At 45.8% G+C, this 27,892-nt stretch overlaps 1 protein-coding gene across 1 annotated transcript; it reads right to left on the minus strand.

Annotated features, from left to right (window-relative positions):
* Positions 1-403: 403 nt before the first annotated feature.
* smad6b (SMAD family member 6b) lies at positions 404-27,892 on the minus strand. Its single transcript, XM_080438557.1, has 4 exons — positions 26,326-27,892; positions 22,014-22,070; positions 21,078-21,155; positions 404-1,299 (listed from the first exon to the last, which is right to left on the minus strand). The coding sequence occupies exons 1-4, from the start codon at positions 27,113-27,115 to the stop codon at positions 758-760; spliced, it is 1,467 nt and encodes a 488-aa protein (XP_080294683.1). The 5' UTR covers positions 27,116-27,892; the 3' UTR covers positions 404-757.

Raw genomic sequence — 27,892 nt, forward strand, 5'->3', positions numbered from 1 at the left:
ATGCCCAAAATAGGGATGCCAGGTTTTAAAGTGGTTAAGAATAACATCCAGCATGTCCTGGTCAACAGCACAGTAAAATGGTCCCTCTTGTCTTTTTTGAAGGAAGTGAGTACTGTGATCTTTGGGCCATGTGCCCTCGATAGGTGAATGTCTCATGGGAAACCTGTACGACCTCCACCTTTGACACAGAAACCACATGCAACAAATACTGTAGCAAAATGCATATCAATGAGATGTGACTCCAGTGCCACTTTGAAATAGCACGTTAAAAAGGTAACATTTATAGGTCACTGCCCACTGGTGTCTGGTTAGTTAGTATGTCATTAAAAACCATATTGAGTGACTCTGAATGTCAGTGTAGTAAACAGAAGTCTAATGATACACACCAAGCAAGAAATATTATGCGAATACTTTATTATCAATGTGTGAATGGTGTTAGCTTTTTGTCTGGATATTAATAGTATATGAAAACTATACACCAAATCCAGGCTCATCCTAATTTCGCTGTATAATTTCTCAAATTGGTATTGAAAGATTCTTTATCTTTATATATATATTTATATATATAATATATAAGCCAAAGTGCATTTTCCGTTTTTTTCCTCTTGTCCATATACACATTGCACCATACATAAATAATTACATTGTAAAAATGACTCCGTATTTACAAGTATAATATATATTTCATATAATATATAAAACTTTATATTAAATCTAGGTAGATGATATTTGGGATAGTTCGTGGGGTCCGTCTGTGTTATCTGTGGTTGTTGAGTAGAATCTCCAGCCAGCACGGGCAGGAGGTGATAAACTGTCTGGAGTAGCAGGGGCCCCAGCCCTTTGCAAAGCTGATGCGCACACTGTTGGGGTCATAGGGTCCATCCAGGAGGTCCGGGTCCGTGACATGCCTCAAGAGGCACGAGCGCTCATAGTCGAACACCTTGATGGAGTAGCCCGGCATCACCTTCCGCACCACCAACGTCCGGCTGTTGGGCACGTCCAGGGTGGGCGAATTGACGAAGATGGGGTGCTCGCTGCGGTTGTACGCCCACACGCCGTCCGGCTCTTTGCTCAGAAGGATGCCGTAGCCGATTTTGCCGCGTGTGCGCTGGACGGTGCTGCTGCGGTGGTCCAGGTTGAGCTGGCCCAGGCAGAAGCCCGTACCCTGAGGTAGATCGTAGAAGATGCTGACAGAGTGCTCGTACACTGTGTAGAGGCGGCCCACGCGCGTCCGGTGCTCCCAGTACGCCACATTGCACCAGTGGTTCTGCTTGGGGGCGTCAGGCGACATACTGGCATCTGAGGGGGCAGAGACAGAGATGGGGGAGTGGTTATTAGATGTAACGTAAACGAAAGAAAACAGTGCTAGTAAAAAAGGAAGGATTAAGTTTAAAGGGATTAGCTATCTCTTTTTATTGTTCAGAGCAGATGGCCACACTATAAATACTGAAGGAGGCATTGTATTGAAATCTAAGCCTTGCATAAATACCACTGCACGCATACCCTTCCAACACACACACACACACACACACACACACACACACACACACACACACACACACACACACACACACACACACACACACACACACACACACACACACACACACACACACACACACACACACACACACACACACACACACACAGCTATAGATATCCTGTATGGTGGGGGCGGAGGGTATTGCGAGGTCGGTCAGGACCTGCATTTTCTCCCTCTGCCTCAGGAGGGCACCGTGCTGATCAAACAACACTGACCACTCACTGCTGCTCACACAGTCCCCATTTTCATCAGAGACTTGTTCCTAGTCAAAGAATTGCATTGAGGGTTTCCAGTGGAAATTAAAATCACTCAACACCTTGTAGCAATAGGCAAAAAGGAAATCAACTTTTTTTTATTACATTTTTTATTTTACCTATAATGACATGCCCACAATCGGGACGCCAGACTTAAAAGTGGTTAAGCCTTTTTTTCATTTTTGTTTTTTTTAAAACAACAAGCTTCAAATCCGTCAATGTTTTGAAGCCGGTTTTGCCTGGGGTGGAAAAACAACTTTCACACACAGTGAAGACGTGGCTGCGATCTCATTCCTGACCCATCTCTCCCTCCAGTAAATCAGCTTGTTAATTCAGCTTTCATGGCTGCAGTCTGTGAACTCTTCTCAGTGACAGCCCTCAGCACTCCAACGTGAGTTACTGCTCCCTAGGTGGACTTCTATCTTCACCACACTAAACAGACACACACCGCCGCCTGGCTGCTCAGGCCCGTCCACTAGTAGCTGCTGCACTTTTTTTTCTTTTCTTTTTTAACCACTTGAACCCCCGGCATCCATATTATTCTGGGGGGAACATTAGCCAAAAATAGCAGATCTACAAGCTAGAGTTGCGTCGCGTTGTGAGCTTGTAGATCAGCTATTTTTTGGCAAAGAGATTTGGTGCAGACTGAAAAAAAGCGGTCCACGTACAGAGCCAACTCAGGTCCAGTTTACTAAGTCTAGAGGGTTTAAGTGGTTAATATCCGGTTGTGCAGAAATGTGGCAAGGTTGAGGAGAGGAGAGGGAATTGGGAGGGGGAGTGGAGTGGAGTGGGAGACTAAAAAGCAGGGAGAATTCCATGAGCTCACATCCGTCCCTTCACCCTTTACTCCTGGAGTGTGTGTGTGTGTTGCCTCTTTCCTCTCTCCTCTTCTTCCCCACATTCCAGGAGGGTGGGGTGGGGTGGGGGTGGTGCAGAGAGAGGGCCAGGCAGGGGTACCCCCCCCCCCCCACCGCAGTCCCGGGGACGGCATTCAGCTCCCTGACAACTTAGCACAAGCCCGTAACCCGCTGACCCCCCAGCCTTCATGCTATCAGCTCCCATTAACTCACACACAGAGTGATGCCATTATTTTGCTTCAGAGAGTCTATTGGCACAGAGGATTTAAAGCCTGGGCCTGTGGCCCCATTCCTTTCAGTCCCTGTGCTCTCCGAGCTTAATGACCGCCCGCCCCATTAACAAAACGCCTTTAAGGTGGAGCATCGCCCATCCGCGGAGCAACAAAATGCTTCACTCGCCGAGAACCTCTACTGCTGACTGTGCCGAGTGACCCGCGCTAGCAAAGTTTATACAAAGATTAGCCAAAAAACGTTGACCAGACCTGCACAAACCCCCCCAAAAACCCTTTGGTTCCAGACTGTGTTGTGGAGGGAGAGGGAGAGGGAGAGGGAGAGGGAGAGACAGAAAGAGAGAGAGAGAGAGAGAGAGAGAGGCAAAGACATAGCTAGAGAGAGAGAGAGAGAGGGTAGAGAAAGGGGCGGGAGAGAGAGTGTGTGTATGTGTGTGTGGGAGAGAGAGAGAGAGAGAGAGATGGGGGGGGATTGGAGAGGAGGGAGGGAGCAAAGAAGCTGCAGACAGGCTCTCGGTGCACAGTAAAATCCCTGGTGTTAATTCAGCTCTGAGAGAGTAGAAAATGGACCCGTGCACTGTCAGAGTTAAATGAACACCGAGCATTTTCAGTGTGTGTGTGTGGATGGCTGCAGTGACCCCCTCTCTTCAGGGGCCCCAACATGCATGTACCATTAGTGAATTCCACACTCCAGCTCCTCCAGTCTGAGCTCAGGCTCTCTCTCTCTCTCTCTCTCTTTTACTGCGGCGCGGCCACACAAAGAACTCAGCCCCAACTTGTTTATGGCTCTCTATTGTCTCAAATCAAATGGAGCCCACACATCAAGGTATAAACTCGCTTTGAAACCCCGCGCACGCAAACACAAAAGACCAAATGGCTATCATCTCCTCTATTTTCTAGACTAGAGAGAGGGAGAGAGAGAGAGAGGCAGGGAAATAAAACTGAGGGGAAAAAAAAATATTGGTAGACGATATCTAGTTTTCACACGTAGCCCGGGTTGCGAGGGAGCCGGCAAGGCTGCGAGGATCAGGAAGAGGAACGAACAGGACAAAAGGTTAGACATGTATCTAAATGCCGAGCCTGAGGCTAAGGGAAGACAATGTGCACGCCATGAGCCAGGCCTTCTTCCTGTCGCTTTCGCTGTGCCGAAGGAGCCTACGTGAGCCATCACCCGCCCGCAGCGCACACGGGCCCTGTTTTGGAGTGACGGCGGCTGGGCGGCCAGCGTGTTGTGTGCTCTCACGCTGAACTTGTGTGTTTTGGCTAGGACAGGCTCAGATTGAAGCAACAGCGCATGTGTTTGTGTTGGTGCGGAGGGGAGGGCGCTCTGAAGAGAAGAACTCATTAGAATCTCTTCAATAAAGAAGAGCCAATAGGCAGACTGTTTGGACGTAATTACCGCAGGAAACTATGTGCCTTCTGCTCCACAGCTTATGGAGCCTGTATGTGCAACAGGCTGCATATACCAGCCTCTTCCTGTCATACGGTTATATAGCCTGTAGCCTGTATACTCTGCTTGCTGCATATCCAGCCTCTTTCTGTCATATGGTTATACAGCCTGTATGAGCTACACTGCATATACCGGCCTCTTCCTGGCCTTCTCTTTTATATCGTCTCTATAGCGTCGCTGTCAGGCAGAAACCTTGCATCTCTAACTTTTTATGTTTTTTTACTTTGTCATACAAAAAGTGTCACCAAAAGTCGCAAAAATGAATATTTAACCAATGAAAAGTATTAACAAGAGCTTGTCACTAAATAATAACTACATTGGAACACATACAACATACAAGGTTTCCAACCAACAGCCACGATATGCTACATGTTGCATATACCAACCTCTTTCTGTCATACGGTTATACAGCATGTATGTGCTGCACGCTGCATATACTAGATTCTCCCTGCCTTACAGTTGAGTTTTTATGCCGTGGCTCTGTAGGAGGCTCGCCGTATAAGAGAGGGTCTGTCAGTCTGTCTGTGAGACTGTCTGTTTGTCTGGTGCTAATCTTGCAAACCACTGGACCATTTCAGTGCCACATTTCTTGCACACTCTGCCAGTAGGCCAACATCGTACCTCGGCGCATTTATTTTTTGTTCAAGGTTTCTTGAATGGTATTTTCCAATTAACATACAGGTCAATAAGACAAAAGCGTACAGCAGTATGTTAGCCCTCCCAGCCCCCAAAGTTCCCGCTCCAAAAGAGCCACAACCCTGGTATCTTGTTGTTTACCTCAGCTCATTTTTTATCGCATAGGTTTTTTAAAGTTTTTTTTTAAAGTCAGATCAGGCTGAAACCTCGACACAAATGTATGCGTCACCGATATGACATAGATGACTGACGTCACATGCTGGCCACAGAAAGACCGAGATATGAAACCACGATGTTCCCATGTGGATGATCCGATTTTTAATTTTCTCTAACTTCTCTGCCTTAAAAAAATTAAACTTGATTACAGTCCGTTAAAGTCAAGTTTAATGAATAGGGTTTTTTTTAACCAGAGTGCCAGGGCAGCAGACCCAGCTGGAGGTCTGGAACTTGGGGGCTGAGGCTCGGAGCAGAGCCCAGAGCCAAACGTCACAGGGTTGGTGAAGGGAGGGCTGTGTGTGTGTGTGTGTGTGTGTGTGTGTGTGTGTGTGTGTGTGTGTGTGTGTGTGTGTGTGTGTGTGTGTGTGTGTGTGTGTGTGTGTGTGTGTGTGTGTGTGTGTGGTGGGGGGGGCGACGACTCCTGACCACAGCGCAGACACCCGTCTCTCTCTTCGGCTCCATGTTAGGCTCGTAGAGGGTCTGCTCAGGGTGGAGCCAGGAGAAGCTGGGAGCAATTACTGCGCTCTGCATCCATTTAACCCTGCCACCTTTAAACAGCTCCGTTTACCCATTAGAAAAGTAGCGCATGTTATTATTGTTATTTTATTCTCAAAGCCTCTTCTCTTAGTGTCAGTCTTGCAGGGGACAGCCGCTGCCCTTCCTGTCCTGAACCCCAAACATTCTGATCTCAATAACACAGCAGCCGATCCCAGCAAAATCCTCGGGGCTAATTCAAGTGTGCTGTGAGAGTGTACAAATGTGATTTCGCCGCGTAATCGGCTGAGGAAACCCTCACACAGCCCGGCTCAAAGTGCTGCTATATCAAACCGAGATAACTTGCGATAAGATTATATGTTAATGTGGTCCTCTTATGACCTGTACCTGTGATAGTCAACCAAGAAAATATGTGGGGTAGACCAAGCTATCAGTGAGGGGAGTTCTAGCTACACGCTAATGCAAGTCTGTTTGTGGCTTTCCTTGGGCTTTGAAAAACAAGGCAAACACCTTACCCAACTCCAAACATAAAACACTCACGGCTCACGCACACATTTAAGTCATAATAGGTGTTGCCCCAGCACATCTGCAGCTGCACGTACAACACGGCCAGTACAATTGCACAGTAAACAAAGATATTAACACAGCTTTTTTCTTTTCTTTTTTACCTACAGGGAGCATTTGCTTTGCAGCGTTTTGATGTTCATGACCAGGAGTGCGCTCCACGGAAACCACACTGACAAAAGTTCATCTTTCTACCTCCCTGCAGGCCATCTCATTGGAGGAACATCAAAGGCAGAGCTTTCACATCTGACAACACATGCAGACATCGTTTTGATGGAACACACAAAGCAAACAATTACACACACTTGTCTGTTTGAGCAAAGAGCTACCTCTTCAGCTGCGCTGCTTATCATAAATGATTGTTTTCCATGCACCGGTTAAAGCTAAGCCCAGTGGCACATTCCAAACACAGTAAAATCCTCAAGTGTTCATTTTCACTTTGAGAATGTAAGAATTGACCCAAATGAGGATTTTACTGTGTCATTGACCAAACAAATAGAACAAATGCTGATTCTATTACAGCTATAAAATTGTCGCTCCACACACAGATGTAGAACAAAATGACATTAGCACGGCCCTTAAATAGCTGTGTTAAAACGACAGGACACGGGTAAAGCCGTGGGTAAAAGAACGACTACACCCCCTCACACCAGAGGGCGAGTAGAGCTAATTACAACTAAGTACACAGAAAAAAAGGAGGAGGGGGGGGGGGGGGGGCGGGGGGGTTGAAAGTTTTCAATGGCAATCCTTGATGATCATCCAGTAATGCTTTTAAAGGCAGCATGAAAAGAAGGAGGGAGGGATGAGGGCAGAGAGAGAAAGAGGAGAAAAAGAGCTGCCTCGGGGTAAACAGGGCTCCACGGCCTTGGAGTGAGATGAATGGGAGGCCGAGTGTCAGGGACAGGCAGACAAACAACAGCTCTCCCACTCGACGGCTAACATCCACCCCGCCGTGCTGCAGGCCCACCTCCATTACACTTCATCTCCCCTTAATCCAGGGAGGAGAGCACACATGAACTCATTCCTCCAAAACTTTTTTTTCACTGCAAAGAGAGGAAGAGAGAGAGAGAGAGACTCGGAGAGAGAGAGAAAGGAAGGGAGAGAGAGGGAGAAACCACTGTTTCCAGTCCCTTTAAGCAGCCTGGGGGCCGAGGGGGGCTAGCGGCGAGGGGTGTGTGGGGTGGTGCGGGGAGGGGGGGGGGTGCGGCGGTCTCTCATCCTGTGCCAAGGATTAGATTTCTCCCCAGCTATTAGACTCTACCACTGAACTGATAGTCGGGGGGGGGGGGGGGGGGTCAGTGTATCTAGTAGGCCGACTCAACGTATGCGAGAATAAACACACAGGTACATGTGCATTTGTAACTGAGATATATGCTTGTATGTACAGTGTACATATATAGTATACAGTACTGTATAAACAGTATAGTGTGTGTGTGTGTGTGTGTGTGTGTGTGTGTGTGTGTGTGTGTGTGTGTGTGTGTGTGTGTGTGTGTGTGTGTGTGTGTGTGTGTGTGTGTGTGTGTGTGTGTGTGTGGCGATTTAGGTCAAACTTCCATCCTTTCACACCAAACTCGTCCTCCCCTTTTATGCTTGGTCAAATTAAACTTTCTTTGACAAAACAAAACAACAAAGTGACAACCCCCCACCCCTGTCAACCCCCCTTGCGCGTCAGAGTATGGTATGGCTCCGATTCTGTAGACAACGGTTCCTACGGGCCGGTGTTACAACTCCCCAGCAGGCCACATTTAGGCTGGCGTCTGGGCTATCTCTGCCATCAAAGTCGGCTTTATCAGACAGACATGCTAACTGGAGCTGCTCCTTTATATCTATGGATTTTTCTTCCTGAGGTCTGGCCTTTCTCTGCTCAGAGGGAGAGAGACAGACCGAGAGAGAGAGAGAGAGAGAGAGAGAGAGAGAGGGGGGGGGGCAGAGGGTTGCGGAGAGAGAGAGAGAGAGAGAGAGAGAGAGAGAGAGAGAGAGAGAGAGAGAGAGAGAGAGAGAGAGAGAGAGAGAGAGAGAGAGAGAGAGAGAGAGAGAGAGAGAGAGAGAGAGAGAGAGAGAGAGAGAGAGAGAGAGAGAGAGAAAGTACAACAGTGGGGGAGCATGAGGCCAGAGAAACTGAATCCAGCCACCAAGCCTAGCTGGTCACAATGGGAATGCTTTACATTGTCATCCACTTCCTCCCTGCTCTCCCTCTGGTTCTGTTTTCGGGACGTCTCCTTGAGGGAGGAAAAGTGCTGTACCCTTGATAGCAGATAACTAACACAATCCATAAATTAAATCAATAAACAAGAGAGGGTGTAAAAAGCACAGGAAGCTACAGGGGCTAATATGGAGGCGACGTCTGGGCTCGTAGAGTACGATTTTGAGGGAGAGCAGCTCTCCTTTTTCACGGAGGGAGAGGAATGCGCTGCCCCCTGTTTCCTCCGAGTTTCCTCCTGAAAGCTCTGCAACGTGCCGTCAGAGACACATGAGCAAGAGCGGACAGGAACACATTGGAGGGACTACTAGGTTCATGGAGATGCTAGCTAGGCTCATGAGAGGATACAAGCGCTGATAACAGGGCACCCATGGTGACTCCAACCGGTTTATGCATTCACCATGTATCCGCACTGTCCAAGACTCGGATCTGAATGAATCGCTGCTGTCCCCTAACTTTTCTCCAAATCTAACAAAGCAAAAACACCTTTATAAAGGCATGGGTAAAAGCACCACCTGTACCTTTTGGAAACGTTCAAAAACGTCATTTACGTATACAGGCAGTAGTGAAGGTCAGTGACGTCTCAGACAACAAGGAGGGGAGTACCAAAAACACAACACTTCCATGAACATCCTGCTGGGTGGCTGTGCCCTTTCACCTCCCTGCACAGCCTGTGTGTGCGTCTGTGTGTGTGTGTGTGTGTGTGTGTGTGTGTGTGTGGTGTGTGTGTTGTGTGTGTGTGTGTGTGTGTGTGTGTGTGTGTGTGTGTGTGTGTGTGTGTGTGTTTGTGTGTACGTGTCTGTGTCTGTGTGATGGAGGTCAAAGCCAAGTGGGCTGGAACAGTGTTTCCAAACAATGGTTCTGGATAAATTTTTGGGCCATGCAACTATTTGTATGCGTTGTGAGTAAATATCCTATATTTAAAATATATACATAATTTCACCCCCCCCCCCCCCCAAAAAAAAAATACACGAAATAGATCTACATAGAAGAAATAGCTACATGCTCACAACGCATGAGTGTAGATCAGCTATTTTCACTACTTTAGAAATAGGACAATGTAGTTTTGTACGTTTGGGTGCAGAGGAGACAACAAAATGATCTTTTGGGTCTCAGCTGAAAAGGTTTGGGAACCCCTGGGTTGGAACATTTCAGTAGAGGAGACCCCGCACATTCCAGAGGGCCCCGCCCCCCGCGTCCCCTCCACCTCTCCTCTCACTGTGCCTCCTAACTTCCTACTCTGGTTAGGACTGGAGGGGGGAGGTGCGTCAAGAAGGTTTGCTTTCTTCCTTGTCCTTTAAACTCGAGGAGGTCCGGTCATGGCACATAATTCAACTGTTTTCCTTTTCCCTAATGTTTGACAGTTTCCTAAGAGCGCTGCTTGGTCGAAAACTCACACACAACGCTTACACATAAAGCCAGGAGTGGCAGCGAAAACTTTACTGTGTGTGAAAATAAAAAAGCTCCACAGTCATTTAAAGCTATATTAACAGGTATTCCATTGTTTGATTCACACTTTTCCACCAATGTCCACCGGGCAGAATTTGGCACGTTTGTCCCTTTACACTGAGGGGAAGAAGCCAACTTCTGGCTGTTGTACATACGCGTACTAGGGCTACGTCGAGGGGCTGGGTTTCAAATGAACAATAACAAGGAACTCTATTATTACGAGTTATATTAGTCGGACTAATTTAAGGCGAAAGGCAGGTATTTGGTTACCACCGGGGCCGGGAGGTGGAGCAGCAATGATGGACACAGTCGCCGTTCAAACAATGGCTTCCTATTGATCGGCCCAGTGGATCAGAGTCTGTGAGCAGAATGTGTTCTGTCAGGATAATGTGGCACCAGAGTTTCTGTTTCAATCACAACACTTGCCGGGCTGTAACCCACACTGCTCCGCCACGGGCACCCAGACACCAGCGCCCCAAACAAAGACAACCATCCACCCCCCCCCACATCCCATTCCACCCCCCTAAGCTCTGACAAGTTGGCCCGTTCACAACAAGCAAGACGTTCATTAAAAATGCAGGAGTGAACATTTCCAATAATTCATAGAGTCCTTCCCTGTCAACATCTGCAAAGGATCTTGAAGCTAAAGGGAATGGCAGGATTTCATTAAGTAAATTACGTGCTGGCAGTCGCTGAGAGGGGAAGAGGGGGAAGCTGCAGCCAGGCCTCTAATCTAAACCGTACCCTGAAATGCGACAGCCTGACTGCACGTACCAAGCTGCACAGCCAAGACCTTAGAAATGCACACAAATACAAGATAAGTAAAACACACATGACAAAAGTAAATATCGTCTTCCCCGGGGAACACAATCAATGAGACTTTTTGCATGAGCATGTTTACAAACTCGCAACTACTTGTTCCCGGAGTTGAGTTTGTACATTCTGCAGGGCACAATAACATACCATTTGCATACACACACATACCAGCTACCAAATGTCTTGTGTGTGTGGTACCTGGGCGAACCAGTGAGCTAAACCATTGAGGAAGATGCATGAAGCAAGCATAGACACCCGGGGATATTTCTCCAGAGCAAGCATCTTGGGGAAAACACAAGACAAGCTGACTATTGTTCTTAATTGTCAAAAGTCAAAATAATGGTGAAGGGTTTAAGGTCAAATCTGAAAAGCCTGTCAGCTCCCTGGCACCAGATCAAAGACTGCAACTTATGTCTACTATGCTTGGCTCCGTGTTAGGACAAGGGAGTGGAATGAAGCGATCTCCAGTAGATCAAATTCAAGATAGTGAAAGATGAATCAGAAATCATGTTTCTCTGTCTGGGTTAAACTTGATACAGAATAGAGATTTCACTCTTACCAAAAAAGGTTCTATATCGAACTGAAACGGATAAAAACACAAAACATGGTTCCATTTAGACAATTTTCAGGGTTCCTATATGAAGCAAAGCATTCAATAAAACCTTTTTAGGTGAGCATGTAACCTAGTTGATGGGGAAATTGAGACACAACTAGGAGCTTCCATCCATCCACCATGAGGGCCTGTCCCTTGCCTTTGGCTGCAAAGGACTTGTGTGGAGATGTCGAATGACACGGGGCCTCTACAGTTAATCCACACACAGCATTCTAGAGGCTCAAAGAATGCGCTGGCTATTCTGAGTTTTAAAAATACTGACAGCCATAGGTTCAGGCACAACTGTCAATGCTCCTCTGGGGAGGAAGGGAAAAAACATTCTTACATCTATTTTAGCCAGCAATCAGACCACAGGCCTAAATCATGGCTGGCCTCGGCCAGTCTCTGGATTTATAATTGTGGGTGAACCGGTCAGAAAATAAAAACAGCATCCACAACTGGCACCTCTTCCGCTGCCCTGCCCCTCCTCCCCAGGCGATGCAAGCCTAGCACATTTACAGTGGCCAGCTCAAATGGAGTATTGTTCCCTCTAGCAGCCTTGAGAGTAGGCGCGCTAAAACACTAAACTAACAGTTGGACATTCCATACATTTTTAATGGCATTGCGCGCTCTTTATTTGTTGCTGTAACCCCGTGCCCCCAAGCTGAATGAATGGCGCTATTGGTGTAGGGCCTGTGCTGTGCTATGGTGAGAAGGGGAGAGAGAGAGAGGGAGAGAGAGAGAGAGAGAGAGAGATAGTTGCCTCCTAGAGCACATGACAAGATTAGCTCACTTTGTTTGCTAAGGTATAATATGAGATGAGAATGATAGCCAAACTTCTTGTTATTTCTACTAACTTTGTAGCTCTATTAGCGAGTGTGTCTCCAGTCTTAAAAAACACTGCACACCTTATCCTAGGTGAGTTCAGTACACTGTGCAGTGATTTTTCTCAGGCACTGTACTGTAAGCACTGGCTCATAGCCTGCACGATGCTGTAGATAAATCTTTATCTGTGAGCCCTTCAGATGTTAGCCAAATAGCCAGCAGTACTGGCACCACATTGGGTTGCCAAGAGGAGATAGATAAATACTCAACACAGCGGGCTGGTTTCTGTTGACATGTAAGGGGTTTCAGTGCTCTCCCAAGACTGCTTTAGATTAGCACGGCTCTCACTCCGCAGGTAGAGGTCACATTACCTCACCAGTCGTAAGCACTAGTGTTGTCGGGACAGACACATCAAATAACATAAGACTGAACAAAGTAGAAAGAGGAAAACAGCACAACATGCTTGCTGACACCAACTATCCTTCTCCTTAATCCTCGTCGCAAATCTGAGATGACGAAAAGGCTTGATGGTTGTGCTAGGGACTAGATCGTGTTTCCACTGCATGAAAACTCCCTGCCCACACTAAGGAGATAGTACAACAATGATCAAACCAAACCTTCCTCTAAATGCCTCACATCTTGAAGTCCTTATGAAACTCAAACAAGCTGGAGAGAAAACAAAAGATCCTAATCTAATAGCCACAAGAGCTCATTGCAACTCCACAGAGGAGCCAATCTGCATTACAGTGACTGTACACATGCAACAATCACAGGCACATTCAAGTGCACGCACACACAGACAAAAACACAGACATGCAGGACACACTAAGGCCTATTAGTCCACACGTACATTGGTAACAGGCATTGTCCTCCTTTGTTAAAAACAAAACAAAAACTGCCATCTACACAAGCACTGTTATAAAAAAATCTCAGAAATGCAGCTGTCATCGCAAGACTGACAATTGACAGCCAGTGTCAACACCTGACAGTCTCGCAATGACAGCCCATACTACCCAGTCAACAACTTACTCTGTGCTCTTTAGATTAAAATATAGTTTGCACACTGAAAAACAAGTGATCAGAACACAATATGTCTTCTTTTATTTACCTGAACCAATTATTTGACAAAGATTAATTCAAAGTTAGTGTTTATTCTTACGCTTGTCCACCCGGCTCTTGTTGACTTCAATGTATTCCATCACTCTACCAGCTTCAGTTTGCCAGCCTCCCATTGCCTAGAACGTGATGCATCTGACCTTCTTTTACATAGCCTTGTTACTGTTTAATTACCAGTACAGAACTGGCGACATTGGCAGCAGTGTCTGTGTTGTCGAACTGTTGGATTATGTTAGCAGTGACCTCCATATCACATTCTGACACCTCTGTTCCTCAATATGGTTCAATAGTAACTGTACATTAATGTAAAAAGTCCTATTCACTATCACTATTTTGTGTACATCCAGCATTGCATTTAAACAAAGGAATTGACAGCTGACATAACCACAAGCAAAAAAAACTCCAGCACACACTATGACATGGCAGCCAAACAGGACATTCACACACACACACACACACACACACACACACACACACACACACACACACACACACACACACACACACACACACACACACACACACACACACACACACACACACACACACACACACACACACACACACACACACACACACACACACACACACATTAGTTCACCATCTCGGTCGTGCAGATCATGCAGGTCAATAATGAAGATCCTTCCAGTTGCTAGTGTAACTGACCCCTGACACAAAAGCTGAATTTGTGACGCATCGCACTCGAACAATGCTGAGAATGGGAAAACAAAAAAATGTCCTTATCGTTTTCATCGATAGCGCTCTCATTTTTCTGCGTGTGTGCGTGCTGCATTACGTAAGGGGAAACGGAAGCACAGACTCCCAGGACAGGAAGAGATACTTGAGGAGAGGGCTCTCTGGGTACAGACCCACGCTGCTACAGAGGGACCGTAGCACAAGGCCATTCAGGATGTACAGCTCTGTACCCCTCCGCCCCCAAGGCCTGAGCTGGACACCGCAAAACTGGACATGACAAACGGGCTATAGGAGAGCACCCTTTCCCATCCCCCCCCAGAGACCACTGGCCTTCTCTTCAACATTCCTCAGCCTCCCCCCGCACCGTCAAAGGGGCAATTCACCGCCCTGTGCTGCTACAAAACCCAGGCAGCTTTTTAAAACAGGATGTTTGTCTGACGCCTCCTTCCCCTCAAATAAACAATCCGCAAAACCTGATTTCTGGAGGCAGGGTGGAAGTACTCGAGTCACATTATTTCCACATCCCGTATCCTGGTGCATTGGGGCTCCTGAGGGAGTGTGGGCGGCCAGGCGCTGGGCAAGGCTCAGGGCTTGCGGTGGAAACCTGAGGCGGCGTGCCAAGCAGCTAGGGGGGAGACGGACCTGGGCCACGACGTGCTGGGGTCTGGCCTGGAGGAGGGGTGACACCACCCTGACAGGCTTGGGGGGGGGGGGGGGGCACACATCGATGATACAGTTGTCATTCCATCAGAACCGGCTGTCTCTGTTTAAGCAGTGCAGTTAGAGCACTTTTGCATCAATAGACCAAGATGGGTCTATTAATGGGTTTCTGTAGAACAGGCAAGAGGTGTATGTATTATACACACGTCATTGTGAAGTACAGGTCATCCAAAAGCGGATAGAGGAGTCAGACTCCGTACTGATGCAGGAGGATGCTATAGTCAATGTATTCCATTGCATATGATGTTTACTGTGCTGTATGTACACAGCACTCACCATAAATTAAAATTCAGTTGGCTGTGGATTTGGGCGTGTTGTAAATGAGGTCACCTACATTATGTCACCCCGGCATCCCACTTTAGCTTAGCAGGGACAAAATAAAACCAGGCGCAAAGCCCCGTCCATAAAGAACCCAGGAACACAGCACTGAATTTAGGGTAGATGATCTAACACAGAAAAACACATTAAGTGGGGCTGAGGGCAAATTGGAGGTGCAATCTAGAAGATGTTGTCTTTTCAGATGTCTAGATATGCTATTTAATTGGTTCCTCACCGCAGTGGAATCACATGCCTTCAAAGCCAGCTCAACATTTATGGGTCCAATCTAATCCGCTCTAATCAAGAGCAACATCACATGCCTTGATTACACTGTCTAATTATTCCATGCATTTTCACTGTCTCCAGCTGACGTAGACACGCACGCACGCACGCACACCCACACACATACAGGGAAATGGGCTGATGTCTAGTGCAGGCTCCACCCTGACGTAGACAGCCAGGCACGCTATGATTAGAGTCGCCTGGATGCTTCTCGCAGTTTTAGTTGCATGCAACTAAAACTTTGTTCATGTGCGTATGTCTTTGTTTGTGTGCTAGTGTCTCCTACATCTACATAGTATACTGTTCATGCAGACATGAAAGGAAAACAATAAGAAAATAATTCTTCATCACAGGAAAGAAAAGATTCAGGACAGGGTCTGTGTCTTCTTGGTTGAAGACTCCTGGCAGCTGTACACTTACATTTCCCTGAGTGATAGGTTCCTGAAGTCACAGAAGGCCCTTCCCATCTATCTATGCTAACTACCCCATTCTGCCTGGAAGAACCAGTCAATACCAGAGTGGACCTGACACTCTGTCTGCCAGTGAGACCTCCAGAGAGACTGCGGTGTCCTTACTTCAACAGACAGGCAGGCAGGCAGACAAAGCAAGGTATCATTACTCTTTGGGAGCGCCGGCTACAAGCCGGTGCCCTCTCCTCCTCCTCCTCCTCCTCCACCTCCCCTGCCGCGAGGGCGACAGCACTATGTGTTCTCCTTGTCTGGCAACCTTCAATTTTTCCATTGCTTCCCATCCAATTTTCCTACTTTCTCATGGATGGCGAGGAAAATACGGGGATAAACAAGGACAGCAACTCTGTATGTCACCAGGTCTAGTCCCCAAGGCTGTTGGGACCAACCTGAAAAGCCAGAGTCCAAAGCTGCCCGTCTCACACATAACGGCAATTTACTCCAGGCAAAATCGGGCCCCCCCCCCATCCCCTTACTCCGATGGTCTCAACTCACACCAGAGTGAGTGTGTGCACACAGTGTTGTGCTGACAAATTCCTTTGGGTTGATTAAGGTTGCACTTCCTCTGATGAGTGAAGAATGTGGGCACAGCGGAGCCAGGATCTGACAGCCCGGGCTAAACTGGGCGCACAGGAAGACCGGCACCAGACCTCAGTGTACACATAGTTAGCATGGCTGCTCCTCAGCAGAATAACATGGTTCCCACTGAAAAGCGCTGTGTCTCTTTACCCCTGTGACGAATATCACGGAAAATGACTGTCATCAAACGCTGCGTGCCGACTGAAGTCTGAAATCGGGGCGACATTAAAATGCCTCAAAGGCTCCCGGCTTGGACACACCTCTTTAAGAAGGGGACAACAGCAATGCCTGAACAGCATTACGTTAATGAACTACCGACAAACATAAAGAGCCCCTACAGTCAGAGACAATGTGATTGACATAATAAAGTCAACGTGCGCTGGAGGTGGTGGTGGGGGGCGGGGGGTGCAGTCATTCAGGAAGCAATGAGACCTGCTTCAAAGGCTTTTATTCTGATGTCCACACGACCAGACCCAGGCACTGAGGAAACAGGTGTGCAGGCAGACACAGAGGTTCAGCATAGGACTGGCACGCGCACACACACACACACACACACACACACACACACACACACACACACACACACACACACACACACACACACACACACACACACACACACACACACACACACACACACACACACACACACACACACACACACACACACACACACACACCCCCCCCCCCCCCCCCCCCAGGGGGCCCTGCTCGCGATGTACGCAGACATCAAAGTGCCCAAGCTGGGGCTCTCTTTCTTTTGTGATGCTGCCGTACTTAAATAAAACACCGGGAGTATTCTAAATATGCATGTTGAAGAATACCATACCGCCATATAACATAAGAGGCATGAGTCCTACACACAGCTTTTAATAGAATAACCTGACATGCACAACAGGGCTTAGGTAATAACATGACACTTACATACCTATGTATATATACTATAGTAAAGAGATGTAATGTACCAGGACAGTTAGAGGACTATTTAAAGCAGATCCACTCACATTCAGCTTTTCACATAAATATCTACATCTACCACTATATCTAATCTGTGGGGCATATGCAATTATGAATAAGGATCCTTCTTGCAGACCCAGGTTTGATTCTCACCTGAGGCACTGCATGTCATCCCCCCTCTTTCTCCTGCCTTTCCTGTCTCCCTGTCCTATCTGAATATAAAGCGTGTGCGTATATATATAAAAATGACACCAAATAATCTAATGCAGAGAGAGGAGACTGAAATAAAGTTGGAATATAAGAGGCGGAACAGGCTTATCTACCAAACCAACCAGTTCCCATCCATTTTCTCTGCTATTGTTCCACAGAGGAGAAGGTTTAGAGTGGGTATTTCTGTAGCCTGGGGCTGCAAACTGCAGTTGTGTATTTGGCTAACAATCCCCCCACCCCCCAACACACACGTACGCACAAACATGCATGCACACACACATACGTTTGTATTGCTATAGTTCTGAGGACATCAACATTGTAAGATGGCGATTTTATAAATGCCATTTTTACAATTTTAACCCCCAACCGAAAACGAAAAATTGCCCATCTACAAGCTCACAACGCATTTCAGTACGATTTTGAGCTTGTAGATCAGCGACTCCCAAAGTATGTTTTAAACATAAAAACAAAAACTATTCTTGGGAGGACCAGGAAAATTGTCTATTTCTCGAATTCTATTATATACTTGTGGGGACATTTAGTCCTCACAAGTATAGTAATACAAGTACACACACAACCCCCCCCCCCCCCCCCACACACACACACACACACTTGTTCCTGTATGAAGGTGGAATTAATGCACACACAATACATACAGCTCTGCAGTGTTCATTCAAATCTGAGCCTGGTACAATTCCCTTACAGGTCCATTTTACACACTCAGTGTAAATATTTGACACCATCAGTAGTGGATCCTTGCGGGTCCATCTTTTACACTCTGTGCAGACATTCTATCTGTGCAGTCAACACGGGAAAATGGGAAAGGGGATCCACAGGCGATGTCATCCCTGGGTCAGCAATAATTTCTAAATAGGATAATCTGTCCAATTGCATTATACAGTAGGCCTATATACTGCTGAACACAAACAGGCCATATCAGGAGGGGGCCCTCTGGCTCTAGTTCCTATGATTGCACACCACTAACTCAGCAGCAAAGTGCAGTGCTCACGTGCACAGAGTGTACAGTATATCATCGAGCAGTTGATGTTGTCTTGTTTCATTCATTATGTATGGTCTTTTGCTATCTGAAACACCCGTACCCAAGCACTAACACACTGTCAAAATACATAACGACATGATGACGGACAAACTGGCCTAAACGAATTTGCTCGCGCGGCACATAAAACCGATGCCCTTTATCGCACACCGGGTCAGCGTCAGCGTCCGCCAAGAGTCCAACGCCAGGGCCGCAAGAGTGCAAGCTGACCTGGGCCCCGTACGAACGGCAGCACAGTTGGAAGAAACCAAAGCCTAGCATGTCTAGATCTTCCCTGCTCACCACAGTCTCTGAGGAATTGTGGTGCGCGCTCCGACAAGCCCCTCATTTGTTGACTCAGGGAGTGTCGCCGGTCCATGCTGAGGTGGTGACAGCATGTGTACAGGGGAGGGGGGGGGGGGGCGCGGTGGTCGGGCGGTTAGTGAGGATGGCAGGGCGGACCAAATACGCAACTGCCAGGTAGCCATGTCAACTGCTCAGTGTCCAGGTCGCTGAGCCACAGCAGACCCACAGCACAGGAAATGCAGTTTCTGCAACCCACTGCCAGCCCCCCCCCCCCAAAACCCCAAAAGATTGGATCCCGCTGAATTCCCTGGTCCGAATGAACCTGATACTGTTTCAGTACCGTGCTCCCAGTTTGAAAAGGGTGAGTGGGTGGGTGGGTGGGGTGGGGGGGTTATGTTGACTCTGTGCCATGAGAAGGGAGTGTTTCATTTCAAATCAGAGGACAGGACTGTTTCTGCTCGCTTCCTTTGGTGTGGCCCCATTCACAGGAGCAACTTTACTTCCCAGAGCCCACCCCCTCCCTACAGCCCACTTACAGCCAAGCTAGATAGAGCTGTGTGTGTGTGCGCACGTGTGTGTGTGTGTGCACGCACGCACGCACGCACGCACGCCAATGTATGTGTGTGAGTATGTGTGCGTGTGTGTGAGTATGTGTGCGTGTGTGTGTGTGTGTGTGTGTGTGTGTGTGTGTGTGTGTGTGTGTGTGTGTGTGTGTGTGTGTGTGTGTGTGTGTGTGTGTGTGTGTGTGTGTGTGTGTGTGTGTGTGTGTTTTTGAGTGAGCTTGGATCTTATTACAGTTTGATCCCACTCAAATATTTCTGAAAGAAAAACAGAGGAGGGGAGGCCGGCTCTGTGGCCAGTGCACACGCCCCGTTGAACCTCTGCAACGCTCACAATGAAACCTTTATCTCAGCAGCTTGCACTGCTCCTAATGGCCTTTAATGAGCAGGAATAAAGCACAACATTAAAATGAAATTACCTTGCTAAGTTTGCACATTCATCCCACCAACACTCAACAGCTCCACACACACACACACACACACACACACACACACACACACACACTACATAGCTACAGAAAATGCTTTGAGAAAGGCACAACTTTAAGAACAAGTTGTGCTTTCTTCAACCCCTCCACAGACCCGGTTTAACCATTTCAAAGCCAAACGGGGGTGATGCAACAGTCAAAAACGTTCAGTTAATTTATTACCCGCTAAATCTAAATATGTGTGATATGTGCCGACTGGGTGAGCCAAAGGAGAACTCTGATAAGAATATGATTCATAGAAGCCATTATTCAGGCTTAAGGCTGTACGCACGCAAATGCACGCACACACCAAGTCAAACACACACAGGCGCACACATGTGTATGCAGACACACACACACGCAAACACACACACACACACACACACACACACACACACACACACACATAAACCCACATCCAGACAAAAAAACACACCAAAAGCATATTTTGTTTGAACAGGGAACACATTCTGTCTAAAGTCATTATCTCTAACACAAAGCAGTCCTGGGTAAAGCAGAGGATGTTGTTTCATGACTCAAACCCTCGGAGGCAAACGCCTTGATTCAAGTACCAAATATTTTTTCATTATACGGTTAAATGGGTTAAGTTTAAGGTTACGATTTAACCACTTAAGCCCTATATACTTCGTTGTATGACAAATACAACACGTACCATCTCGACGTGTTGTGAGCTTGTAGATCTGCTATTTTTGCCTTTTTTTATGTTTTGAAATTTGTCGCCTATAATGACGTGCTCAAAATAGGGACTCAAGGTCGAAAGTGGTTAAGTTCATCAAGATTTTTTTGTATACTTTTTTGTATCTCTGAGTTGCACCTATCTTGCAGAGTATGGTGCTACCGTAGATAATTCATGGTTTGTACATGGCCTCAAGCTAGTGGAGGTGCTGCCCTACCAGCACCACTCTTTTGTCTCTCAAACAGCTGTGTCCTTCCACAACCAAAGTCGTGAAACAAACGGCAAGGTTTGCTCTATACTATAGAGTCTATAGGACCAGAATGGAAACAAGTCCCCAGGACTTTTTTTGTGTTATCCTTTTAGCCTTAATGTCTGACTGTACCACGTGCTGTTTACATTTCTGACTAATAAAGTATTCAATCAATCTTCGACACAAATGGTGAATGAGTAACACATCACATGGCCCTTCATAACAAAAACGTCAATGCTGATGAGGACAGTAACTCAAGGTTGAGAACAGGCAGAGGCACTACGCTTACCTGAGAATTCCCCCGGCGTTATGTTTGGTGAGCTTGCCGCCTCCATTTCAGTGTAAGACAATGTGGAGTCTGACAGATCTGCAGAGAATAACAGAGAATTCAGATTCCTATCCCCTGTCTACAATAGACCACCTTTTTCTGTTCGCCCCATTTATCAGTTAATGAGATGAACTCACAGAATTCTACAAAAACATTAAAATAAATTCGACATCATTCAGAGAGAACAAAATATTTGCACAACCGAAGAAAATCTAATAATTATTTTTGAATAATTTGATTTAAGCGATCAAATAAATAAATAAAATAAATATGTATGCTTCCTTTTGTGAATTCTACATTGTATTTTATTTGCTACGAGCACCTTCTTCTCCCTAAAATACACTTTGTCCTAGCAAAAGCGGATTGCGGTACAGCGGCACTTGCAGCAGCATTACACCTGGCGAAACCCCCTCATCACCTCCCAGAAACCGCAGCTAGACTCAGGCTTGTGGCCCCCAGCTTAGCAGCCAGGCACCAGAGCCCCAACAGCCTCACACCACAGACGTCCCACACTGGCTCCGACTGGCATGCTTGCTGACATTATGCCACATACTAGCTTGGCCTAAGTCTCAGCTCAAAGCTACTGCGCAAATTCCCAGTCACTGTGCCTAATTACAGCCATTAAAATTCTTCACGTTGTTTTATTCCTGCTTCTTCCCCCTCACACTCCCTCTCTATGCTGAAGGACTCAACTATTCAGTGTGGTTTATTATACAACTTTGGTTCAAAATAGCTGTCATTATGAATAATTAATGAACAACGATTAATTGCACCACTGTAGTTGATTATTCCTTAGCATTCATCAAAATACTCCAATACTTCTTCTTTTTTTTAATGGTAAAACCTATGCATATGGGGTGTGTTGTGTTCCAGTTCCATCTTTTGTTTATTACTCACCCAGTGGCTTGTGTTCTTCGTTAGGGGAGAGCCTTGAATAAGGGGGTGGAGGTGACTCTGAAACACAGAACAGTTGTTTCAATAAATTGGTAAAGAACACAATTATCTCCTTTTTTTTTAACAGAGAAGAAAAAACATATACCTAATGTAGAAAGCAAAAATTCCTCATGACATACCCTAGTATTTACCTCATTCAAGCTTGAATGAAAATTTTTTTATCAAGGTTTTTTCTTTTTTTAATCACACAATTAATGAAGCAATGCTTTGATGTTTAGAGTTAAATAAGGACACAGATAGGAACTGTAATTAAATGGAAACATCAAGGCCTGTTGATGCGTCTCCTCAAACAAAGGCTTTAATGTTCGGTTGCTGATAAAGCAGAGCTATTAAGACATTTTAATTGTATTTTGGTGGCACATACGTTTTCCCACATCTAAATACCACTCTTTCTAGTACATGATAATAATACTGAATTCATCAAACATTCATTAGATAATGTTGGATATTGACTGGTAACATTTTAGCAATAGTTAAAGTTAATAGTTTAACAGTCAAACAGTTAACTGTTTGACAAGGTGAGAGAGCCATATCATGTTTCAGTAATGGGTTCGAGTACAGACATCTATTAAGTTTAGAATAAGCAATAATATTATTATTACTACAAAATTAAATTTATTTTTGTTGGGCTAAATGATCAAATGTAGGTAGGAGAAACATACTATTGTTACACCAAAGCACAACAAACTCTTTTGGACAAAGTTCAGTAAAACGTGGTAATGCTCAACTTTTTTTTATTTTTTTTAGAAATCTCTATTTATTTCAGAACAGGAGGGAAATTAAGAGAAGAAAAAACTTGCCCAAAGCCAAATGCACAAAAAGGGAAAGGAAAGGAAAAACTTTGTGAACACACTGTGACCTCGCCTACAGGGGAGAGGGGAAGGAGAAAAGCATAATAGCAGCGGGTCCTTTAAGAGTGGCGGCAGTAATTGCCAGGATCTGAACTCAGTCACTCAGATACACAGCTAGTCAGTCTGGCGCCAGTAGTATGCAAACTGTATATTATCACCACTCCTTCACCTAAAGCCGGATTTATACTTAGTTGCGTGCTGGTGTTGCGCACCAAAAATAGCTGATCTAGAAGCTCACAGCGCGTTGCAGCGTGACGCTTTGTGAGCTTGTAGAGCCGCTATTTTCGGTGCGCGACACCGAGCGCAACAAAGTATATCAAGCCCTTAAATAGCATGAGGGGACCTCCTTAGGACAAAAGGGCTTTTAAAGCGCAACTTGAAACTGATCTCATTTGAAAAGCATAATGCCTGACCAAATAAAAGGAAAAGGTTTTGGTCTATTTACATCCAAGTTCTTTTGCCCAACATTATAAACTTTGGTATTCTTTAGCAACTTTGGAAAAAATAAATATTTGTAGCCGTATCTTTCAATCGAATGAGTAAAGAAAATAGAAAAATGCATAATATTATGCAATTTTTTTTTCTTCAATCTAAACAATGCATTGTTTGGATTGTATGTTCTCCGAAGATGAAGACCCAGTGGAGCATGTTTTTCCAAATGGAACAATTAGTCATTTCTTACTTCCCCACTTACTAACAATGTCAAAACCAGTGACTATGGTTCTGATTTGAAGGCCCCTTTCTTGAATAGCATGAAAGAAATACCAGTTCTATTGGGACACGCATGAGCGCATGTGAGCTATGTCTACTACGAGCCCAAGTCCCAATAAGGGTTATGCGCCCCTCTCCCCCGCTCTTACAATTCATGTGCCTCTGGCTTTAGGTGAAACAACTTCCAACAATACTTCAGCCATGGAAATGTCTGTTTTGTCACTCCTCCTTATTCAAACTTCCAAAACTAAACTTTAACAATCAATAGTGACTAGTTAATAAGGATGAACAATCATGATGATGACGCCTGGAGGCTAAACACAGAGTTTGGTCCGGTGTGTTCTGTAGTTTCTCTTGAGTTACTTTAAATATGTGACAATCTGAAAGGGGTCTGAGCCTTTACTGCATGGTAATACTTCAATCTGTGTGTAAGGAAGGAGTATTTCTACTCTAAGCAGCAACTGAGAAGAGCACCTTTGTGGATGGGGCACAACTCAGAATTGTTAGCGCCCACATGTGGGAAATTGATGTGGCTTGGGCCCTCTTGTTTCACTGTGAGATGCTACCAGAACTGAACTGATCATAAGGCGTAGCTGCCATAAGTTGTAGACGTAGTTAGATAGATAGATGAATACTTCACTTTATTAATCCCATTTTTGCATTCAACTGCTCCAGATGAATGTATGGCAACTGAAGTATTTGAATGCAAGAATTTCCTGCAGGATTAAGAAAGTACACATCTATCTATCTATAACTACGGCTACAACCTTTTGCAGCTAGGCTTTATGATCAGCTCAGTTCTGGTAGGATCTCACAGTGAAACAAGAGGGCCCAAGCCACATCAATTTCCCACATGTGGGCGCTATCAATTCTGACATTGTTAGACTTATGACTTTGAAGTGCCTGTCACAGCCAGCTGGCTCTAGTAAATGTGGATGTTATGGAAAATCCATCTCTTGTGCCAGTGAGGAGACAGAAATACTGAGGCTTGCATCTTTACACACGATACCACACGTTGTCAGAGGGTCAGAGGGGTCGAGTGGCCCAATGTTCTAGGTTTGCCAAATCCTCCTGCCAAACTGTAGTCTTAATACAGGTCAGAGAGGTTGTGTCATAGATAGGTTTTCTTGTGGAAATATAGTTCAAGGCCTCCACCACAGCTGTAATTACTGTTTGTCTCTGACCTCTTGACTGTCATCTTTCATATGAAGTTATAGTCATGTTATATCTCGTGTTTTTCTACTTGGCACAATCTAACTGGCACTGACCCTCAAAAAAACACAGGCAAGCCGCCAACCCTGCCCCCAGATACCATTACACTGCACAGTTAGTAACTGTGCAGTGTAATGGTATCTGTCAGTATGCCATCACTGGCATATTCATTTACATTAGACATATTTTGGATGTTATTAAGGACAACTAGCATTAGGCAACCTAGAATGGCCAACATAAACTACTGTTGTAAAGCTCAAACACTTTCACTACATAGGCCTAGAACTCAAAAGCTGGTGTGACCGACTGTTATCTTCCAAGACTGAAATATCCATGATTATGATATGTGTATTTTGATGGTATTTTTGTCAAAATTACCTCCAGTGGTAATGATAATATAGTTTCCCGTTAGAAAACTCTTCTAGGAAGATAAATAATCCAACCTGCTTAGAACTAGCATCCCTACACATCCATGCTGTCTCAGATTTGCCCCAGCCCACAGCCATTCAGCAAATTAGGTATTTTAACTTGTAGTCTTCTGGTCATTGAATTATGTTTATGCAATTATGCTTAAGCCAGTGTCCAGTCTTCAGCCACTTGTCTGCATATATTACAATGACTTTCAAAGTTTACCATACTTTAAAGCTGCATTATTTAACTTTCCTCTTCTATCCCTGATTTGAAGCCAGTTTCCTGTGCAAGTGCTGACATCTTTACCATTGAGCTAATAGAGCCTGCCTGCTGGCTCAGGGGATAAATTGAATCTTGACCATCAGGTCAAAATTCGTGTCAGATCCTGTGTCTAGGTGAGACATGACCTTTGACACGATCGAAATGTCTCAATAGAAGAGCAAGGAGACAAAATACAACCCCCCCAATTGTATACGTTATATTGTAATAACATATTCTACCATACAGATTGGACTAAATTACATTTTATTCCTAGTATTTCCAGTTCCTCACCATGGTCATGGATGCATTTTAAAGAGAAAATACATTGGCTTACATTTTAGCCCAAGAATGACCCAAAAAGAGAAATTGCACTACAGGGATAATGAGAATAGAACTGCAAGGCACACACTGTTAGAGACAGACCTGAAGAAATAGAAGACATGGTTTTATGCATTTTGTGCCACACAGTAGGCCTATTTTGTGACCATTTTCTAAGCGACACAGATTAGACACGTTTAATAAGATGAGTGTAGGCTAGTCTGCAGTGTGCCAGAACAGTCAGCACTCAGCACCTATACTGCATGGGAGTAGTCTACTCCAATGGTTCTCAAAACTTTTACATTTCAAGGTCTCCCCTAAACTCTGACAGTGTACAAATGGAACCAAATGGACCCTGACGGGTCATTTGGTTCCATTTATACACTGTCAGAGTTACAGACTTTTAAGGGTTTGGATACCCCTAAAGAAACTCAGAGAGTCCCTGGAATCCACTTTGAGAAACACTGGTCTACACAGGCAGATGCCATTACCTGGGCCACAGAGTCGGCTGTAGTGATAGGGATTGCAGCATACTGTCGGACTGTCCGGGGACCCAAAGCTCACACACTCACAGAGCGGCTTGAGCTGGGCCGAGTGCTGCAGGTCGGACCACCTGTACAGCTTACAGACAAGCAGCTGTGGGGATGCCAAATGGCCGCCCAGCCTCAGCTCCGTCCGGGACACCACGACACAGTCGCTGGGCATCCCTCCCCTGGACTCCACCGCCTCCAGTAAGGTATCCAGCGTTTTCTCCTTGAGCCTCTTTAAAAGCGCATAGGTGGCCGACTTGAGTTCTTGCTCTAATACCGGTTCCTGCGCCTCGGGAGAACCGCTATCCCGTGGTGGTCCAAGGTTCCTCAGCACGAAATGACACGTCCCCGGTTCCCCCCTACCCTGAGCCGTTTCTGGACCCCGAATCTCGGAGTGGTGGTCCCGGTCTTTAAACAGACAGCAAGTCACGGTCCTGCATTCACTGTCGTGAATGGATCGGGGGCTCCCCTGGTCCTGGACGCACACCGCACCCCCATCGTCTTGGTCCGAAGTGACCCCCACCTCGGGACTCCGGGACGTACACACACCCCCTATGTCCCCTACAGGCGACCCGCTAGGGGTCATCGGTCTGAGCTCCGTTTTGGGAATTTTCTCTGGGTTGTGACCGAACAGATCGTCCCTGCACCCTTCGCTGCTTGTCTTGCCATTTCCATCTCCCCCCTCTTTATCTGGGATCAAACGACTTCTCCAGAGTCGCCGCACAAGACCCGAGCGTTTCGTCCTGAACATACGACAATTTGAAAATCTATATGGGGTTTTCTTTATTCTTCTTCTTGTTCAAATATCATCCGAGTACCTACTGAAGATACTTCTGTGGTCGTCGTGCAACATTAATGTCTGTTGAACGCCGTGCAGCGCATGCACAGCCTGCTGATGAGCATTGGCGACAAAACCCGCAACATTAGAGTCAATGCGATATTGTTGCATTTACAACGACAACGAATCCCCACAAGAAATGCAGCGCTGCATGATAATCAGATTGCATTCATTTAGCCTGTTGTATCATAAAAAAAACTAATACTTATAAGTATACTTGCAAGTAAACGCAAAGCTAATACTTTGCTATCCGGGATCGCTTCGGAATGAACTGTTTATATGTTTTCTACGAACGGATAACAACCGTAGCGTACATGATAACATAACATAATAAACTAAGCCATAAAATCCATACTAAACAGTAGCCCTTCGATTAAACAACAACGTGCTCAAATTAGACTCGTTGTCTTATAATATAGTTTATGGACTTTAAACAGCCTCAAATCTACTTCTAAAACCCGGCACGATTGCGAGCATGAATGAAGGTACGAAGCGATTTTTAATCCCAGTAAAAAAAATGCTCTAGAGTCCAGGATCCTTTGTCGTCTCCTATAAAGATCTCAGTTACGTTTCTTTTTACAATCCAAAAATATCCATGTGAGCTGAAAACAAGAGAAAAGAATCAATCCTAGAGTCTGAACAGCAGCTCCTGCTTCCCGACTCAGATCCACAGCAAACTGCAGCCCAGAT

This window comes from Gymnoscopelus braueri, assembly GCF_963280865.1.
Source record: "Gymnoscopelus braueri genome assembly, chromosome: 9".
NCBI classification, from domain to species: domain Eukaryota; kingdom Metazoa; phylum Chordata; class Actinopteri; order Myctophiformes; family Myctophidae; genus Gymnoscopelus; species Gymnoscopelus braueri.

Bases quoted from the DNA above. Each gene is read 5' to 3' on its own strand.
- smad6b (XM_080438557.1), bottom strand. From the start codon at position 27,115: ATGTTCAGGACGAAACGCTCGGGTCTTGTGCGGCGACTCTGGAGAAGT. The intron at 21,156-22,013 runs GTGAGTAATAAA...TATTCTCTGCAG, and splicing joins CGAAGAACACAAGCCACTGG to ATCTGTCAGACTCCACATTG. The intron at 1,300-21,077 runs GTAAGCGTAGTG...CTGCCCCCTCAG, and splicing joins AACGCCGGGGGAATTCTCAG to ATGCCAGTATGTCGCCTGAC.